Source organism: Triticum aestivum, chromosome 7D (genome assembly GCF_018294505.1).
Source record: "Triticum aestivum cultivar Chinese Spring chromosome 7D, IWGSC CS RefSeq v2.1, whole genome shotgun sequence".
In the NCBI taxonomy this organism is placed as follows: Eukaryota; Viridiplantae; Streptophyta; class Magnoliopsida; order Poales; family Poaceae; genus Triticum; species Triticum aestivum.
This window is the reverse complement of record NC_057814.1, coordinates 600,160,638-600,182,772: the sequence shown is the minus strand read 5'-3', so window position 1 is coordinate 600,182,772 and position 22,135 is coordinate 600,160,638. Positions and strand designations below refer to the sequence as shown.

At 41.8% G+C, this 22,135-nt stretch overlaps 1 protein-coding gene across 1 annotated transcript; it reads right to left on the bottom strand.

Annotated features, from left to right (window-relative positions):
* Positions 1-291: 291 nt before the first annotated feature.
* Positions 292-1,610, bottom strand: LOC123164274 (GDSL esterase/lipase At1g28600-like). Its single transcript, XM_044581692.1, has 3 exons — positions 1,346-1,610; positions 1,050-1,262; positions 292-929 (listed from the first exon to the last, which is right to left on the bottom strand). Exons 1-3 carry the CDS (start codon positions 1,608-1,610, stop codon positions 292-294), a joined length of 1,116 nt encoding a protein of 371 aa, XP_044437627.1.
* Positions 1,611-22,135: the final 20,525 nt, after the last annotated feature.

The window sequence follows — 22,135 nt, the reverse complement described above, 5'->3', positions numbered from 1 at the left end:
GCTTCTAATCCTACAATGTTTCACTAGTCTGATGGGAGGCAGGGATCAGTAGTCTAATCCCTACCGCTGTCGCTGACCATATCTAAAACAAGACTAGCCAATAATGCATGTCTTAATTTATTTTTATTTTTCCCACTGTTGCACTTTTCGATACGCATATGATACAAAGTAACAACCTCTACTAAAACATAAGAAGTCACCAAAAAACCGTCTTATATTTTTGTTACAAAGGGAGTATTCATTAGCCGCCCAATAATTATTCAAATCTGAAAATGAAGGAACTGGATTCTCCTAGCAAGTGTGGAGCAACGGGGTGTCGGCGTACCGGCCGTTGAGCACCCCATTAGCGATGACATTGTATGCCTTCTCTGTCATGTGGATTTGGTCCCAGTTGGCGAACCTAGATGGGTTGGGGCAAACCTTCGCCTTCCGGTTGCACTCATGGCCTGTGCCATAGGGGCCATTGCCACCACAACATGCCACCAGAGGCTTGTCAATGCCATTCCTGAGAGGATTCTTGACAAACTCCATGAAGGCACCATAGTAGTCGCCGTAGATGATCTTCACGCCGGGGTTCTGCGACTTGAGCATGCTGATCTCTTGTTTCAGTAGCCGGTTGTGCATCTGGGAGAATGTGTTGAACCACCTGAGGCAGCCGAACTGGTCATAGTCCGTGGACGTGTTGCTCTTGTAATCTCTGAGGTAAACCGGCACGCACCCAATGGGGAAGTTCCCTGGGACAAGGACAGTCTTGGCACCGAGCTTGATCACCTCTTGGACGCCGGCGCCTATGCGGGCAACCACGTCCGGTATGTACTCCTGGGCCGTGTCCCGGCTGCGCCTACGATCAAAGAACCAGAAGTTGTAGTCGTTGCCGCCGATCTCGCCAAAGACAACCAGGGATTGGCTCAGAAGACTCTTGGTGGCAGCTGATCACAGACAAAAAAAAAAGAATAAGTTGACCAAGAACGCAATGTGCATGCAGACATGTGGCCTAATTAGAATATGATAAGCTGACTGTAACGTATGTTTTTGCATGCGTTACGTACCATCTCCCGGAGCAATCCGCGCGAGCACTCTCTTGAAAGAAGCGAGCTGATCGTCGAGGCACCCGCGCGACAGATTGAAGTTATACCTTGACTTGAAGAACTTGGGGTTGAGCGCAATAGAGCCAAACACGGCAAAGTTGGCACCGGTCGGGAACTTCCCCGTCTTCTCCTTGGGAATGCTCGGCGGCAGCAACGGCAGGCCCAACGCTTGTGCTGACACAACATCAGGCACCAAATTGAGCATGCACACGAAATTCGAACTGTTGGAACACACATGCATGCATGTGCGTACTCACCGTAGAAGTCGATGATGAGACGCCCATCGGAGGCACGACCCGTGGGGCGGTGGAAGTAGGTCTCTCCATAAGGGGGCACCGAGGGCGGACCTGGTGGACTGTTGCGGCTGATATATGCGAAGTTGCCGGTGTCGGTGATGGAGTCGCCGAAGGAGAAGATGCGCTTGAAGCAGCCGCACGACCCTATATCGGCATTGAGCAGCAGGACGGCAAAGACGAAGATGACTGCAAGGGAAATGGAGCAGTGGCGATTGGAACTCCCCATCTTAGCTATCTAGCGAAACAGAAGAAGAGACACACGCTAGCTCTCTGGTTACAAATACAAGTCTTGCAGATCTACGTTTCGTTTAGTATTCAAGATGGGTTCCCTTCATCCCCATTTATAATAGAAGTGTGTATAGCCGCTAGATGAGCTTGGCCCCTGCGCACGCGCAGTTTCTAAAATTAAAACCTGCTGGAGCTGATTACGTGGGATTAGCTAATAATTTCTTCCGTTATTTAGGAAACTAATTCAATGTTCTCCATATATTTAGGCAACAAATTTCGGACGGTAAGGAGAGTAATAATTGTAGAAAATAGGCATTGTATGCCATATAATTTGCGGCCTTACAAAAAAAATTGTTTCCAATTTTATTCAGTTTTGCTTCCGAAGGAACTGCTTCAATGTGGAATTTTTTTTCCATCTTACATGCAGTAATTTATGTTTCCATCAATTGGTGAACACAACAAGATTGTGTCTAATTATATATTGTTTCAAAAGCATCACAATACTGCTTCCACAAAAACAAAAAATATTCTTGCTTCCATGGTTGGAACCATATTTTTAGCAATGGAAGCACCGTTTTTAGGAAACAATCCCTGATAATTGCTTCCAATAATCTCGTCTATTCTTACTGCTAGCGCTGCGTGTAATTAGGGGCCATGCAGTTTGCTTCCATACGAGAAAAAATGTTTCCAACTGTGGTGAATCCAATCCAGTTTGAATTTGCTTCCTACAATATTTTGTTTCCCTTGTCCAACGAGATTGCTTCCAAAATATGAATAAAAAAAATTTACAACGTAGAAAAGAAATATATTTGCTTCCATCAATGGTGCTTCCAAAGAAAATAGTGTCTGCTTCCCAAGTTACAAATATTTCCTCAGATCTACAATATTTTTTTTTGAATTGAGGGGCGCACCCCCAATTTCATTTCATTAGATGAAAAGACCGATAAACAGGTTAAATACAAGTCTTCAGGCCCAGGCACCCTACCATGGCACCCAGGAGAATGAAAGTATGCTCAGCTAAGCAACATGTAAAGAAAAGCAACAGTGTGACGGCGCAGGGTTCACTCCTGTGCACAAAAAACATTCTTCAGAACTCGCAGAGCAGAGACCATCACTTCATTTCATTACTAAAAGGAAAAAACATGCCCACAAGCACGATTACCCTACTCCAATTCTTCTTGTCATTGTTGCCCACCCGCTTCTTTTGTTGAAGAAACCATTCGCCACATCAACTAGCAATGATGCCACAGCACGAAGCATATGTTGTTTTCCGTTTCTTTGTAGACCAGCCCAATACGATATCTAGTAAGATATTTGGAAGAACAAAACACTAGGATCATGCTGGTAGACATGATGGAAAGTGGCCGAGTTTCTGGCTTTCCACAAAGATCAAAACAACGCCGCAACGCCCACTGCTAACACCTGTCTCTGATTTTTATTAGGAAAACTCTCTATCCATCCATTAAACTCTTCAATCTTGCAAGGAATATTAGCCAACCCAGTTACACTTCCAACCACTCCCCAAACGAACTTGGCAACCACACAGGTACAAAAAAGGTGGTCTATAGTTTCATTATGATCACAAAAACTGCAGCTAACATCTTTACCTTTCCAATTCCTCTTTGCTAAATTATCTCTGGTTAATACACTATTCTTGAAGACAAGCCAAAGGAAAACTTCAATTTTCAGAGGGATTTTTGCATACCATAGCTTTCTGTGAGGCAAGGTCCCTGACTCAATTTCAAACTTAGATATAAAGATCTGATAGTGACTCTACCAGTTTTATTCAGGAGCCAGCTACACCTATCCTCTTGGTTTGTCAAGACCACATCCTTCCACAAGTCTTTTAATTCATGCCACATGTCAGCAGTGCCCCCCCACAGTACTCTTCTAAACCTAATCTTACTCATCCCATCAGAGTGGTTGGTTAGTGTTCTATCCATTTTTATTAATCTTGATTTCTCCAAACTACCAGTCGAGAATAGATCATTATTTTGGTTCCTTATGTGAAGAATAAGTTAAGAGACAAAATGGGGAATAATATTTAAATGATTGCTTGGTTAATTGTGAGCACACTTTTTTCATGAAAGAAAAGGAAGACACAATCATTTCTCGCTTTTGGTATGTTATTATGATTCTTCTTGTTCTGCAATGTAACCAAATCATTGAAGACACATTTGCTACAAAAAAAATTATAGTTTAATTGGTATTATTGTGTACCCCATTTGCCTCAAAATTTATACTGAAGTTGTACTAAATAAAAGGACGTCACCGAGCTGAACGTGTGCAGATCGCGGAGGTGCCGTGCGTTCGGTACTTGGATCGGTTGGATCGCGAAGACGTTCGACTACATCAACTGCGTTACTAAACGCTTCCGCTTTTGGTCTACGAGGGTATGTAGACACACTCTCCCCTCTCGTTGCTATGCATCTCCTAGATAGATGTTGCGTGATCGTAAGAATTTTTTTGAAATATTGTGTTCCTCAACAGTGGCATCCGAGCCAGGTCTATGCGTAGATGTTATATGCACAAGTAGAACACAAAGAGTTGTGGGCGATAATAGTCATACTGCTTACCAGCATGTCATACTTTGATTCGGCGGTATTGTTGGATGAAGCGTTCAGACCGACATTACGAGTACACTTACGCGAGACTGGTTCTACCGACGTGCTTCGCACACAGGTGGCTAGTGGGTGTATATTTCTCCACTTTAGTTGAATCAAGTGTGACTACGCTAGGTCCTTGTTGAAGGTTAAAACAGCAAACTTGATCAAAAATCATTGTGGTTTTGATGCGTAGGTAAGAACAGTTCTTGCAAAGCCCGTAGCAGCCACGTAAAACTTGCAACAACAAAGTAGAGGACGTCTAACTTGTTTTTGCAGGGCATGTTGTGATGTGATATGGTCAAGACGTGATTATATAAATTGTTGCATGATTTGATCATTGATACGTCTCGAACGTATCTATAATTTTTGATTGTTCCATGCTATTATATTATCTGTTTTGGATGTTCAATGGGCTTTATTATACACTATTATATTATTTTTGGGACTAACCTATTAACCGGAGGCCCAACCCAAATTGCTGTTTTTTTTTCCTATTTCAGTGTTTCCCAGAAAAAGAATATCAAACGGAGTCCAAACGGAATGAAACCTTCGGGAGCGTGATTTTTGGAACAAACGTGATCCAGAGGACTTGGAGTGGACGTCAAGAAATCAACGAGGAGGCCACGAGGCAGGGAGGCGCGCCTGCCCCGCTGGGCGCGCCCTCCACCCTCGTGGGCCCCTCGTGGCTCCACCGACCTACTTCTTCCTCCTATATATACCTACGTACCCCGAAACCATCGAGGAGCACCACGAAAATCTAATTCCACCGCCGCAACCTTCTGTACCCATGAGATCCCATCTTGGGGCCTTTTCCGGCGCTCTGCCGGAGGGGGCATTGATCAGGGAGGGCTTCTACATCAACACCATAGCATGTCCGATGATGTGTGACTAGTTTACCTCAGACCATCGGGTCCATAGTTATTAGCTAGATGGCTTCTTCTCTCTCTTTGGATCTCAATACAAAGTTCTCCTCGATTCTTTTGGAGATCTATTCGATGTAATCTTCTTTTGCGGTGTGTTTGTCGAGAGACGATGAATTGTGGGTTTATGATCAAGATTATCTATGAACAATATTTGAATCTTCTCTGAATTCTTTTATGTATGATTGGTTATCTTTGCAAGTCTCTTCGAATTATCAGTGTGGTTTGGCCTACTAGATTGATCTTTCTTGCAATGGGAGAAGTGCTTAGCTTTTCGTTCAATCTTGCGGTGCTCGATCCCAGTGACAGTAGGGGAAACGACACGTATTGTATTGTTGCCATCGAGGATAAAAAGATGGGGTTTATATTATATTGCATGAGTTTATCCCTCTACATCATCTCATCTTGCTTAAAGCGTTACTCCGTTCTTATGAACTTAATACTCTAGATGCATGCTGGATAGCGGTCGATGTGTGGAGTAATAGTAGTAGATGCAGGCAAGAGTCGGTCTACTTGTCACGGACATGATGCCTATATACATGATCATACCTAGATATTCTCATAACTATGCTCAATTCTATCAATTGCTCGACAGTAATTTGTTCACCCACCGTAATACTTATGCTATCTTGAGAGAAGCCACTAGTGAAACCTATGGCCCCCGAGTCTATTCTCCATCATATTAATCTCCCGTCAACAAGCTATTTCTGGCGCCATTTATTTTGCAATCTTTACTTTTAATCTTTATCATAAAAATACCAAAGATATTATCTTATCATCTCTATTAGATCTCACTTTTGCAAGTGGCAGTGAAGGGATTGACAACCCCTTTATCGTGTTGGTTGCAAGGTTCTTATTTGTTTGTGTAGGTGTAAGGGACTTGAGCGTGGCCTCCTACTGGATTGATACCTTGGTTCTCAAAAACCGAGGGAAATACTTACGCTACTTTGCTGCATCACCATTTCCTCTTCAAGGGAAAACCAACGCAGTGCTCAAAAGGTAGCAATCATGTTTTGTAACACAGTTATCAGCAACTGGCAGGAGCCATATGGTTGTCGCTTTATTGTATGAAATGCAATCGCCATGTAATTGCTTCACTTTATCACTCAGCGGTAGCGATAGTCGTAGAAGCAATAGTTGGCGAGATGACAACGATGCTTCGATGGAGATCAAGGTGTCAAGCCGGTGACGATGGTGATCATGACGGTGCTTTGGAGATGGAGATCAAAGGCACAAGATGATGATGGCCATATCATATCACTTATATTGATTGCATGTGATGTTATCCTTTATGCATCTTATTTTTCTTAGTACGACGGTAGTATTATAAGATGATCTCTCACTAAATTTCAAGGTATAAGTGTTCTCCCTGAGTATGCACCGTTGCTACAGTTCATCGTGCCGAGACACCACGTGATGATCAGGTGTGATAAGCTCTACGTTCACATACAACGGGTGCAAGCCAGTTTTGCACACGCAGAATACTCGGGTTAAACTTGATGAGCCTAGCATATGCAGATATGGCCTCGGAACACTGAGACCGAAAGGTCGAGCGTGAATCATATAGTAGATATGATCGACATAGTGATGTTTACCATTGAAAACTACTCCATCTCACGTGATGATCGGACATGGTTTAGTTGATATGGATCACGTGATCACTTAGATGATTAGAGGGATGTCTATCTAAGTGGGAGTTCTTAAGTAATATGATTAATTGAACATTAATATATCATGAACTTAGTACCTGATAGTATTTTGCATGTCTATATTGTTGTAGATAAATGCCCCGTGCTGTTGTTCCGTTGAATTTTAATGCGTTCCTAGATAAAGCTAAGTTGAAAGATGATGGTAGCAATTACACGGACTGGGTCCGTAACTTGAGGATTATCCTCATTGCTGCAAAGAAGAATTACGTCCTAGAAGCACCGCTAGGTGACAAACCCGCTGCGGGAGCAACGCCAGTTGTTATGAACGTCTGGAAGAGCAAAGCTGTTGACTACTCGATAGTTCAGTGTGCCATGCTTTACGTCTTAGAACTGGGACTTCAACGACGTTTTGAATGTCATGGAGCATATAAGATGTTACAGGAGTTGAAGTTAATATTTCAAGCAAATGCCCGGATTGAGTGATATGAAGTCTCCAATAAGTTCTATAGCTGCAAAATGGAGGAGAGTAGTTCTGTCAGTGAGCATATACTCCGAATGTCTGTGTACCACAATCACTTGACTCAGCTGGGAGTTAATCTTCCAGTTGATAGTGTCATTGATAGAGTTCTTCAATCACTGCCACCAAGCTACAAGAGCTTCGTGATGAACTATAATATGCAAGGGATGGATAAGACGATTCCCGAGCTCTTCGCAATGCTAAAGGCTGCGGAGGTAGAAATCAAGAAGGAGCACCAAGTGTTGATGGTCAATAAGACCACCAGTTTCAAGAAAAAGGGCAAAGGGAAGAAGGGGAACTTCAAGAAGAACGACAAACAAGTTGCTGCTCAAGTGAAGAAGCCCAAGTCTGGACCTAAGCCTGAGATTGAGTGCTTCTACTGCAAAAGGAATGGTCACTGGAAGCGGAACTGCCCCAAGTATTTGGCGGAGAAGAAGGATGGCAAAGTGAAAGGTATATTTGATATACATGTTATTGATGTGTACCTTACTAATGCTCGCAGTAGCGCCTGGGTATTTGATACTGGTACTCTTGCTAATATTTGCAACTCAAAATAGGGGCTACAGATTAAGCGAAGATTGGCTAAGGACGAGGTGACGATGCGCGTGGGAAATGGTTCCAAAGTCGATGTGATCGCCGTCGGCGCGCTACCTCTACATCTACCTTCGGGATTAGTTTTAGAGCTGAATAATTGTTATTTGGTGCCAGCGTTAAGAATGAACATTATATCTAGATCTTCTTTGATGCGAGACGGTTATTCATTTAAATCAGAGAATAATGGTTGTTCTATTTATATGAATAATATATTTTATGGTCATGCACCCTTGATGAGTGGTCTATTTTTACTAAATCTTGATAGTAGTAATACACATGTTCATAGTATTGAATCCAAAATATATAAGTTTAATAATGATAGTGCAACTTATTTGTGGCATTGCCGTTTGGGTCATATTGGTGTAAAGCGCATGAAGAAACTCCATGCTGATGGGCTTTTGGAATCACTTGATTATGAATCACTTGATGCTTGCGAACCATGCCTCATGGGCAAGATGACTAAGACTCCGTTGTCCGGAACAATGGAGCGAGCAACAGACTTGTTGGAAATAATACATACTGATGTATGCGGTCTGATGAGTGTTGATGCTCGCGGCGGCTATCATTATGTTATGACCTTCATAGATGATTTGAGCTGATATGGGTATATCTACTTGATGAAACATAAGTCTGAAACATTTGAAAAGTTCAAAGAATTTCAGAGTGAAGTGGAAAATCATCATAACAAGAAAATAAAGTTTCTACGATCTGATCGTGGAGGAGAATATTTGAGTTACGAGTTTGGTCTTCATTTGAAACAACGCGGAATAGTTTCGCAACTCACGCCATCCGGAACACCACCGCGTAATGGTGTATCCGATTGTCGTAATCGTACTTTATTAGATATGGTGCGATCTATGATGTCTCTTACTGATTTACCGCTATCATTTTGGGGTTATGCTTTAGAGACGGCTGCATTCACGTTAAATAGGGCACCATCTAAATCCGTTGAGACGACACCGTATGAACTGTGGTTTGGCAAGAAACCCAAATTGTCGTTTCTTAAAGTTTGGGGCTGCGATGCTTATGTGAAAAAGTTTCAACCTGATAAGCTCGAACCAAAATCGGAGAAATGTGTCTTCATGGGATACCCAAAGGAGACTGTTGGGTACACCTTCTATCACAGATCCGAAGGCAAGATATTCGTTGCTAAGAATGGATCCTTTCTAGAGAATTAGTTTCTCTCGAAAGAAGTGAGTGGGAAGAAAGTATAACTTGATGAGGTAATTGTACCTACTCCCTTATTGGAAAGTAGTTCATCACAGAAATCAGTTCCAGTGATTCTCTAACATTGCACCAAATCATTCTCTAACCTTGGTATGATTTCTGGATCGATTACCTTCTGAGAGATTGCATTGAGGAATGCACATAGCTTCACAATGGCTAATCAAACGTTATCCGGTAGAAGCCCCCTCAATGCAACCGGAAGCAGTTGCGTCATAATCACGTGGCAGTCATGAGACTTTAGGTTCTGGAACTTTTTCTCTGCCATGTTTATTATTCCCTTTATATTTGACGAGAAGCCAGACGGTACCTTAATACTGAGCAGACATTCAAAGAAGATTTCCTTCTCTTCTTTGGTAAGAGCGTAGCTGGCATGACCCTGATGTATGCCGTCTTTTCCATGCATACGTTGCTGGTCCTCCTGTGCCTCACGTGTATCTTTTGTCTTCCCATACACGCCCAAGAAGCCAAGCAGGGTCACGCAAAGATTCTTCGTCACGTGCATCACGTCGATTGCAGAGCGGACCTCTAGATCTTTCCAATAGGGCAGGTCCCAAAATATAGATTTCTTCTTCCACATGGGTGCGCGTCCGTCAGTGTCATTCGAAACAGGTTGTCCGCCAGGACCCTTTCCAAAGACTACCTTCAAATCCTTGACCATATCATGTACATCAGCACCAGTACGGTGGCGAGGCTTCGTCCGGTGATCTGCCTCACCTTTGAAATGCTTGCCTTTCTTTCTTACGGGATGCCTGCTCAAAAGAAATCGACGATGTCCCAGGTACACATTCTTCCTACAATTGTTCAAATATATACTGTCGGTATCATCCAAACAGTGCGTGCATGCGCGGTATCCCTTGTTTGTCTATCCTGAAAGGTTACTGAGAGCAGGCCAATCATTGATGGTCACGAACAGCAAGGCCTTTAGGTCAAATTCTTCCCCCATGTGCTCATCCCACGCACGTACACCTGTTCCATTCCACAGCTGTAAGAGTTCTTCTACTAATGGCCTTAGGTACACATCAATGTCGTTGCCGGGTTGCTTAGGGCCTTGGATGAGCACTGGCATCATAATGAACTTCCGCTTCATGCACAACCAAGGAGGAAGGTTATACAAACATAGAGTCACAGGCCAGGTGCTATGGTTGCTGCTCTGCTCCCCAAAAGGATTAATGCCATCTGCGCTTAGACCAAACCATACGTTCCTTGCATCATCTGCAAACTCCTTCCCGTACTTTCTCTCAATTTTTCTCCACTGTGACCCGTCAGCGGGTACTCTCAACTTTCCGTCTTTCTTACGGTCTTCTCTATGCCATCGCATCGCCTTGGCATGCTCTTTGTTTTGGAACAAACGTTTCAACCGTGGTATTATAGGAGCATACCACATCACCTTGGCAGGAATCTTCTTCCTGGGGCGCTCGCCCTCGACATCACCAGGGTCATCGCGCCTGATCTTATAGCGCAATGCACCGCATATCGGGCAAGCATTCAAATCCTCGTACTCACCGCGGTAGAGGATGCAGTCATTAGGGCATGCATGTATCTTCTGCACCTCTAACCCTAGAGGGCAGACATCCTTCTTTGCTTCGTACAGACTCTCGAGCAATTCATTGTCCTTTGGAAGCATATTCTTTATCATTACCAGCAACTTTCCAAATCCCTTGTCAGATACACCATTCTCTGCCTTCCATTGCAGCAATTCCAGTGTGGTGCCCAACTTTTTCTTGTCAGCTTCGCAATTCAGGTACAACAATTTCTTGTGATCCTCTAACATGCGCTGCAACTTCTTCTTCTCCAAATCACTTGCGCAGTTTCTCTTTGCATCGGCAATGGCCCGACCTAGATCATCAGCGGGCTCATCTGATGCCTCTTCTTCAGCTTCTTCCCACATTGCCGGCTCAGCTTCTTCCCCCATTGTTGTATCATCGTATTCAGGGAACCCATGGCCAGGATAGTTGTCGTCGTCCTCTTCTTCTTCATTGTCTTCCATCATAACCCCTCTTTCTCCGTGCTTGGTCCAAACATTATAGTGGGGCATGAAACCGGACTTAAACAGGTGGACGTGAATGGTTCTTGACGTAGAGTAATTGTGATCATTCTTACAAACTAAACATGGACAAGGCATAAAACCATCCGCCCGCTTGTTTGCCTCAGCAGCAAGCACAAAAGTTTGCACGTCATTAATGAACTCGGGAGAGCATCGGTCATCGTACATCCATTGTCGGCTCATCTTCATTACACAACACCGAATAGACCAAATTAATACAAGTTCATACATAAAGTTCATACAAGACTTAAATGCAACAAACAAATAACTCTCTAACTAAAGAATTTAAATGCAACAACAAATGCGATCAAGATCGCAACTAAGGTAACAATTGATCCAACAGCATAATGATACCAAGCCTCACTATCAATGGCATATTTTCTAATCTTTCTAATCTTCAAGCGCATTTTCTCCATCTTGATCTTGTGATCATCGACGACATCGGCAACATGCAACTCCAATTCCATCTTCTCCCCCTCAATTCTTTTCAATTTTTCTTTCAAATACTCGTTTTCTCTTACAAAAAAATTTAACCTCTCGACAATAGGGTCGGTTGGAATTTCCGGTTCACAAACCTCCTAGACAAAAATATCTATGTCAACTTGATGGGCATAATTTGTTATAAACACGAAATGCAACAACTAGTTTTAAAAGAGAATATACCACATCCGAATCATAACAAGGACGAGGGCCGACGGGGACGGATATCAAAACCATGGCACTATGTATGACAAATAACGTACGGGTAAGATAATTATACGAGTAACTATATATCCAAATCACACAAACATCAATTTGGTAATGTAAAACATTCATGAACAAGAGGCTCACCACAAGGTGGTGCCGGCGACGGAACGGTGCGGGCGATCGACTGTGGTTACGACGGAGATTTAGAAGGAACTAAGTAAACCACACCTACATATGCAAACTAAGTGTTAGTTTTGACCACAAATTGCATATAAATCAAATACTAGCACATATATTTTCTACCAAATTACTAAACTCATAAATTAATCACTATAGAAAGCATTGCAAGAGCTAATCTAGCAATGAGAGATGAAAGGGCAAAGTTGCTAACCTTTGTGATCATTTGAATGGATGGGGGCCTTCAAATCTTGACAAATTTTGGGCAAAATGTGTGATGAGCTTGAGAGGAAGAGGGGAAGAAAAGAGAGGAGAGGGGAAAGGGGAAGAACAGAGCGAGCTCGGGTGGAGGAAGGGTTTATGTAGGACGACCTTTAGCACCGGTTCGTGCCATGAACCGGTACTAAAGGTGCTAGAGGGGCCCTGGACTAACAACATCCTGCCACCACTCACTTTAGTACCGGTCCGTGGCACGAACCGGTGCTAAAGGTCGGCCACGAACCGGTACTAATGAAAGCGGCTGGCTAGCCGTTGGAACCGGCACTAATGCACACATTAGTGCCGGCTCAAAAGCAAACCGGCACTAATGTGCTTGACATTTGACCCTTTTTCTACTAGTGTAAACCACCTCCCCCCAATGAAGAGGATTATGAACCTCACATTACCCAGACACATATGAAGGTGAATTCTTCCAAGAAACACGTCTTTCCAAAAAAAAAAAGCTTCAAGAAATGCTCTACCTCACACCCGAATATTGAAGTAGACAACAACACTGAACCCGACTTCACCCCTGAGCCGGAAGAAGAAGAGTCTGAACAAGAAGAGGTTACTGCTATGGATGACTTGTCAATGCTTGACCGATTACGTAAAGGTGGCCTTCCACATGTTGATGCCGCTTCATTCATGATAGTGATGATGATGATGCATTTATAGATCCCGGAGCATTTATTGAACCCGGCGATCCAGACTATTATCAGGTATTCAAATTTTTATGTTGTACTTGATTTATATAGTTAGTTGTATGATTGTATGATTTATATAGTTATTTGTATAATTTTCTTACTTTGTTTGATTGTTTGTTATACATAGTGCCATGGTCTTGATATCCGTCCCCGTCGGCCCTCGCCCGCTTTATGATTCGGATGTGGTATATTCTCTTTTATAACTATTTGTTGCATTTCGCATTTATGACAATTATGGCCATCAAGTTGACATAGAGATATTTTTATCTAGGAGGTATGTGAACCGGAAATTGCAACCGACCCTCTTGTCGAGATGTTAAATTTAGTTGAAAAGGAAAATGAGTATTTGAAAGAAAAAAAATAAAAGAATTGAGGAAGAGAAGATGAAACTGGAGTTGTATGTTGCCGATGCCATTGACGATCACAAGATGAAGATGAATGCAATGCGCTTGAAGATGGATGTAATGCGCTTGGAGTTTAAGATTAGAGAATACTAGTCAACAACCCGTGCGACGGCACGGGCTAGTAATTGTTTTAGATACACAAATTAGGAGATGCTCTTTGCAGTTTTTTTGGTTCCCTGAATGACAAAGCAGTTTTCTTTTGGAATGTAGTTTACTTTAGAACTGTAGGTTATAGGAAAAGCAAAGACTATGAATTGAAAAATGAGTCTAAAACCAAGATGTAGTTTACTACGGTATTCTATTCCTATAATATATTCACCTAATTAGCTTCTGAATATGTCATGCTTTGCCATTACCACGCCCCAATACCCAATTGGCTTGTGATATTGAAACTACAAAATGCCTGTCAATCACATTTTCTAATCAATAGCACAAACGCTTTGTACATGATAGGATGAACTATTATCTATACACTGATTATTTTAAATTTCGTCACTCATAGAGTGGAATTTCACCTAAAAACTCAACACTCATAGAGAGTGGAATTTCACCTAAAAAAATCACATATCTAAGAAGAATTTTTTGAAAGAAAATCTAAAACAAACTACTTAAATATATAAACCTGCCAATTAACATAACATTTAAATAATTATTTGATGTTAATTAGTGCTACTAAGATGTCGACTAATTGTGAAAATTTGCAAAAACTTAATGCGCAAAGTAAACTTGGATGTTCAGTACAAAGTAAACTTAATTTACTAAACAATTCAACAGATTTGTTCCAAGATTCCATCCTTTCATTCTGGTTGTAGAATATAACTGGCATAACAATATTAGGTTATTAATTTTAATCCTAAGCTATCATCCGGGGTTGTATAGATTGAATATGACCAAATAATGGAAGAGATTAACATATGTCAATTAGTAGGTCACAAAGTAAAGAAGCCCGGTTTCAAAGAGATGAAGCATATAACAATGTGCTTTAAGCATTCATGCAGCATGATATACCATGCTTGCACCTACTCTCGCGACTTCCATAGTGTTACTACTTTGCATTGTACAAATCTTCGTTAGTTCCCATTAACACTTATAAAGTTTAATCCTGAACACATGTACCATTTGGCAGACTAAACATGCACTGAGTGGGAAAAAATAGAAAAGATAAAGAAGTTCTTTACGCAAAATAAAGAAATTCTAGATCATGTTGAGCAGAAGACGCAATTTAGTGATGCAATGCAAGACATGGTATAATAGAAAAAACTATGATATTTTTTTATGAATGTGTCTGCAGAAACATGGAGCTACTTATATCTTGCAGGCAGAAAGATCTAATCATAATCACTGCTGCTTGTATAAGATTCCATCTGCCTCCTCAACTTACTTGTTACCTTCCATCCAATATTTTTAAAACTTATGGTTCTGGTAAGATTAGCGTGTTTGCAAAATTATATTAAAAAAAAGATGTGCAAAGATCATGAATTGACCTGGAGGTCTACAATTTACAGAGAAAAACAGATAAATTAGAAAAAAGCATGAGACAGAATTCTTATAACTAAGACCCTGTCATGAAATTGTAAACACACAAATCAGTATCAAAGGATCACTAACCTCAACTATAGCTCTAGGTATAACTGCCAAATCATCAGAGACAAATACTTCTAGGCTCCATATATATTACTTTGTTGCACTGTAAACTTATCACATATACACGTACTTCTTGCTGGAACTGTACTAACTAATTCTGATTGAAATCATTCACGGGAATTTAAGACCTGTTCAACTTTTTTTCAGTACAGAATATAAAAAACTGAACATATGGCAATTCTGGTATGAGAAATATGGAAGAGAGGAACTATGGCCAAAGCCAATCGCAGATGGCTGCTTGAAGATATAGGTCTACCAAGAGCTGCTAATTAAGCAAAAAATATGTACGTGCACATACACATGCTGTAGTTGTACATTCCTCAATACTCGTACATTGTCCAATATCAGAGATCATGATCATGCATCCCTCGTATGTATGCCTACACATACATCAACCAAATCAAAAGAATTAACTTGTGCGTGTTTAGTTATGTTCTGACTGCTAAATCGAAGTTGACGTATGTAGTTCCAAAATCTGAACCTGGGCACACACAACTTAATAACTTTCTTGCACAGAAGTGTAATCTATTAAATATATAGAGTTTGTTTATCTACCTTCCAACATGGTAAAAATGGATGTTGTATAATGGCCTGCCGATCTGCTACCGTCAGCTTCATCGAGTGTGGCTGCCCAATTCATCTTCTCCTCCATGTTGTAATGCTTAAGACTGAAGATATCCTATCTGCTTCAAACTGTAATTGATACACTTGTCCCTGCTGCATCAATAATCCTGGGAATTTATTGCGTAAGAAGAGATTTGGATTGAAGTGTTTAAAGCTTCAAGCTGTGGAGATTCACAGGTTAGAAATTAAGGAAGGAATTGGTGATAGGCCTGACTGGATCGCATGTTGTTCCATGTTGATTTGCATCGTCCATAGAACTTTCATGCAAGGGACGCCATGAACCAAATGTGAGATAAATCTGTACATGTATTGAGAAGGAGGAAGTATTTGTTGTGAGTGTCAAACTGTCAACCACATCGACAGAGATCGATTATGGGCTGCCGTTGCTATGTTTCTCTGGCAATAAGGCATCAAATCATACCAACAGTCAAGGAGGAAGTACGTACTACTTGTCCCATGTAGCCAGATCAGCTTGCCCCCGTCTTGTACGTCTTGCTCCTGCAGCAGATATCTCGAAGGAAAAAGCTGGAGAAGATCACCCAGATCTCGAAGTGCTTGTCACCCGCGACTCGCAAGTACACCGTGGTGTACCCATCATAGTGGTGCATGATCGCCAGGCGCCGGCAACGACTCCTGGCGCAGGGCCGGTAGCAATTCCTTCGTCGAGCATGCGGCGGCAATAGCGTAGGTTCTAGCATCGGTACTCCGCCATCTTGCACGTCAAGCGCACCTGTCCGCATAATGGTTGCAGAACGCCATCCGCGGAACCATGATGACGCAAGTTAGGTTGATTTCTTCCCAACATGATCTTGCACCATGCTTGCAAATAGATCGTCCGTGAGAAAGCTGGCTTGGTTGACCTGAACACACGTACACAGCTTCCCTAATCAAAATTCCACTTGATTGATCTTTGGGGTTTAATTAAACCAAAAGTCCTGTTAGATGTGGTAGAAACAAGAGGTGGAGGAGGATGCTCGACACTATAGGCACAGAGATCGGGACAGATTGATAATGATCACGCTATGGACTCCTAGTGGGTTTTTTTTTTGAGGGGTGATTCCTGGTGGGGTTGTTTACCGTGAAAGAAGTCATCTCAACTGTTCATCTTTTGATCCAACGGTAAATAACGATTTACTGTGAGGATTAACTTGGTGTCCTGTATGGTGCCTCCAATTAGTAAATATAATATGCCATTGATAATGAGGCTTGGTATCATTATGTCATTGGATCAATTGTTACCTTAGTTGCGATCTTCATCGCATTTGTTCTGATGAGGGTAAGTTTTCTCTAGTGTTTTGCTTAACAAATGGATACTTAGCTTTGTACATGCTTGTTAGCCCTATTATGCCACATACTTTCCTTATTTTTCCCAAAAAAGACGTACTTACATAATTATCCTCCTAAATGCATAATTAGCTTATTTAGTTCATTTATGACATAAGTAGCTTATTCATTTCAAAAATAGCATAATAACGTTAGTTCTCTCGTAGATGTCATATACTTAGCTTATTTTCTTCCTAAATGGCATAATTACCTAAGTTAGATAAAAATGAGCTATACTTACGTAATTTGGCTCAAAATGGCATCATCACCTAGGTTAGCACAAAAATGACCTATACTTACCTTATTTTCCTCCAAATTGACATAATAAGCTTAGTTGGATAAAAATGACATAATTACCTATGTTAGCTCTAAAATGACACAAATAAGAAATAAGAAGAATAAAAACAAGAAAGAGGAGAAAAAGAAAGAATTGAAGAAGAAAGAGAAGAAAAAGAAAGAATAAAAGAAGAAGAATGAGAATAAGGAGGAAAGGGATAAAAAGATAGAAGAGAAGAAGAAAGATGGGAAAAGAAGAAGAAGAAGAAGAAGAAGAAGAAGATCTTCTTCTTCTTCTTCTTCTAACTTTCTTACTCCCATTTTTACAGGTTTGATTCACTTTATGGAAGCAACATTGATTGACTGCTAGTGTTTACTTCTTGTTTTCACTTGTATTGATGAACAATGTGAAACTATGTATGTATGTATATATGGATGAACTCCGTGAAACTATGTATGTATTGGATCTTTTAATACCCTATGTGTTCTGTTGCATTGATGGACTGCTAGATGTTTGATACATGGGCTATGTTTGAGGTTGAAACTATATATATCATATATATCTTTTGAAAATGCAGGGATATAATAGAAAACAGAAAAAACAGTAACAATACATGCACTTTGCCGTCTGCCGCCGCGGACGGCAAAGAAGCCACATGGCGGCAACCTATGCAACCTGGGAGCTGACCCATTTGGTCACTTTGCCGTCCGTGGCTGATGGCAAAGAGTTGGGTCTGCTGACGCATCTGCTGAAGTCACAAGGCAGACGGTAAAGGGCTGGGCAGCTTTGTCGTCCGCTGGCGGACGACAAAGGCTGCCGTTAGCCAACTAACGTGGCTAACGCGTGGTTTTTGCCGTCCATGTTCTTTGCCGTCCGCCGCCGACGGCAAAGGGCATTTGCCGTCCGCTTTGAGGAAGCAGACGGCAAATAATATGTTTACCGTCACTCTCTTTGCCGGGCAGGTTTGCCGTCGGTGGCAGACGGCAAAGAGCTTAGCCGTCTGCTTTTGGTGCCTTTGCCGTCCTCCATCTAATAATTGGTTCAGTTTGTATCTTGGCGACACAATAGATGCATCCTCATAATAGTGTCATGCTTACTTTCTTATCTAATATGAGTGATATGTGCTCATATAAATATCTGTAATATTGAGTTGGCATGTTTTCATGCTTCCTACATCTTTGCTAACCCGAGTCAACAACTGAGCTTTCTCGATTCTAACGAATGGATAATGAATCTGAACATCCATGCCAATGTATTTGTTTATTCCACCTAATCCTTTTTCAGAATTGCTAACATATTACATTTCGTATGCCCTTAGTCGACACTCGACAAGTAAGCAGCGCAAAAAAGATTATATGTTGAAGACTCGATATGCGGCTGGTCGTTTAAAGGATGTTGCTAGATATTGTGGTTGTATGCTTCCATCCACTTTATTGTTGCTTCAAAATGCCAAACTATAAGCCTCGGCCAGACAGTTGTTCTTCCAAACTAGTTCACCAAACATACCTTGCTTATATGCTTCCAATTAAACCTTTAATTGGTCCCGTTGAAAACAGATGTTTTGCTTGACGCAATTCACATGTGATTTTGATATATCATTGGAAGCACCACCTCGTTGGAAGAAACATTAACTGCAGTTCGAAGCACCACATAGATGAGTGATGCATGCTCCTACACCAAGATAATGTGCACCTTGAGGAGCCACACCGAAGGCAATGACTTGATGGTGGTTTGTCACTTCCCGTACAACAGCAAGTAGGAAACTACTACGAGCAAGTATCAGTTTGTTTGAGCATGTATTAATTCAAATTGTTTGTCTGTTGGGACTATGGAACATAATTTTTTGGTCCATGGAAGCAAATGGCTAGTTCTTTTGAAGCATGTGTTGTTGTGATAGTGCAATGTTTTTTTTTCTTTTGATGGAAACAAACTATTTGGTTGAAAACAACTCTAGTCGATGAAAACAAAAGAGTGATAAACAAGACATTTTTTCTTCTTAGACGGAAGCAAATTACTATTTCACTGGAAGCAGTTTTATAGTCGATGGAAGCAAACAATTGATGCCTTCCAAGAGGTGCAATTCTAATCAGTTTTGTGAAAAAAATATCTCGTTAAGAGAAATATAAAAGTTCGCTTCCAAGAAAAAATATCCCATTATGTGCACACAAATCTATTTCAAACCAAAGCAAAATCTTCCACTACTGAATCAAAATCTCCAGTTTACTGTACGCAACATCATGCATCAATTTCTTGGTTCGGAGATGTGCTAACAACACATGGAGCAATTAACGGGAGCACTTACTAGAAGCATGCAGAGCAGTTATTGAAGCACGCCAGCAGAGAAATTAGTGGGGCCGTGCTATTCAGAGGAGCGGGCCTTTCTATTCGAAGATCAGATGGTAATCCCAACTTTAGTTATACGGTCATTAACTGGTCTGATGGAATGCTAGGGGTCACTAGTCTGATCCCTAGTACATAAAGGAAACACTTACGGTCAGGCGTCTGATTTTCTTCCAAACGTCAGACCAAACTTCTCCCGTTGATTTCCTTCGCATCCCACGGTCGAGAGGCTCCCCATTTTCCCCGTTCCAATGCCACGTTTTAGCCCCACCTAGAAAAATACCAGCCCCCATGATCCCCGTAATCTCGCACCTCCCTCCCCCAATCCCTTCCTGTTTCCTTGCCCATCGATAGAGCATGGCGTTCTCCACCCCTTTGCCCACCAAGCCCGTCTCCCCGTCGATCCCTGCCGCCGGTTAACCTTTCTCTCCCTGAAGCTACGCTCATCTGTTGCCACAGCATCGGAGCATCGTGGCCGATGCAGGCGACCACGGTGCCCTTCACCAACGGTCGTTGTTGTCCAGCATTCTCTTGATTTGTTATTAGGTCGTACAAGGTTTGTGGGTTGCCAATTTGATTTTTGATTCATTCCTGTGATTCGTTGTGATTAGCTTTTTAATTTTATTTTGATGGTAGTGCTTGGAGATTGTGGAGATGAAACTGAAGCAGTGTGCCACCGACTTGCCGTTGCTACCAATCTGAATCCAGCGTAACAACAGATCTCATCTCCCTAACCTGAATATTACAAAAGATGGACGAGGAACATGACAGGGAGGCTGTCACTCATCCAATATCGCCGGCGTGTCAGCCCTTACTCTAGCATTGTTGAGTAATCCACATGCCTGCATGCTTCTCCTAGTGGACTCAACGACACCGACGCACCATTGCCTCGCTATGCGCTCCTCCTTGGAAACATCCCTCTTCACAATGCCCTTGTTCAGGTTGGTATCGTCTCTAATGCTTCCTGTCAGTGATGCACCAAGTTCCTCGACTGATTGACTACGCATGCGAGAGTGGTGATATCATGCTTCGTGCTCTCCACAGGGACCTCCTCCACTGCGCGGCCGTCTGCGCCGACGAGGTCAGCCTCGCCGGGGAACGCCTCCTCCTCTCCTCTCTCTGGCAGTTGTGCAAAAGAGGGTTGATTGCTTTTTTTCTGTTTAGATCTAAGGGTGTGTATGTAAATGTTATGCCAAGTCAGCTCCTTACAATCTGGTCCCACTTGTCAGAAAGTGATCAAATGAGCCAAATCACCTGATCAGTGCGATTTGCAAAATGTTTACCGAATCTGCGGTGATTTTTGCAAAAAATTAGTGACCTGGTGGTTTTCCGCAGATGAAGCCCCAAATGTGGTGGTTTTTTGCAATTCACTCGTACTATTTTGTTCCTGCTTCAACATATCAAACAGGACAAAAAATGCATCAGTTGGAACTAGTCTTTTTTTTTTTGCGAAAGCAATTGGAAGCAATCTACGTTCCTGCTTCCGTAATTATGCCTGTTGGTCTTGGAAGCAAACTCATTGGCCATGGAAGCAAAATATATTTCTTTGGAAGCAAATTATATTCTATGTTGACACTTTGGAAGCAATGTGTTTTTCTTTTGGCGCCAAGGGTGGACGTGGTAGCCAGAGTGGACGTGGTAGCCGGAGTGGCTAGCTACGGTGGGGGCTCCGGGGCTGTCGAGCCTAGTACAATTTTTTTCTCTCTTTGCAAACAATTTCACAATTTGTATGAACCATGTGTAGTTATGATTGGAAATATTTTTCTTTTCGATGGAAGCAAAATAGTATTTCCTTGGAAGCAAGTGTCTAGTCATTGAAAACAAGATCATAAAGATTCTGAAACATATGGAATATTTTCTGTTTTGATGGAAGCATGTGTGAAACAGTTCTCTATTTGCCTAGTTGATGGAAGCAAGATCATGATGCTTCTTGAAATGATTTTATTTCTTGATGAAGCCGGTTTCGAAGCGATTCTCTAGTCAGCTGATCCAATATCGCAATGCTTACGAGACAAAATATCACGTTGGTTACACAGGGCATAAATTTCAAATAAATCGAAGCAGATTTCACCCATCAGAGAAGCAATTTCTTCAATGAATGGAAACATTTTTTTTATTTTTTTATAGCGTGCACGGGAACATAAATTATAATTACAAAAAAAGATGGAAGCATGTACTAGTTGCATCTGATGTAAATTTATATAACGTTGGTTACAAGTTTCGCTTCCTTGGGAAGCATGCAGCTCCAACTCATCAAAAAAGGAAAGAAAGCATGCCGTAGATTGCTTCATAAATCCAAGGAACAAGAATGCATCTCACCAAATTATCTCACGTAATTAGTGGCCCACATAAGCACGTGATTTGCGGAAGCTGTTTAAGGTAGTTTTGTACATGGAAAATTAACTGCCCAGGCTAGTTTTAAGGGGCAGCAGCCACATCAGATCAATCAGATCAGATCTTATCGTAGGGCTCATGACTAGTCTGATGGGAAGCAATGCATCAGTAGTCTGATGCCTAGTGCTGCCCGT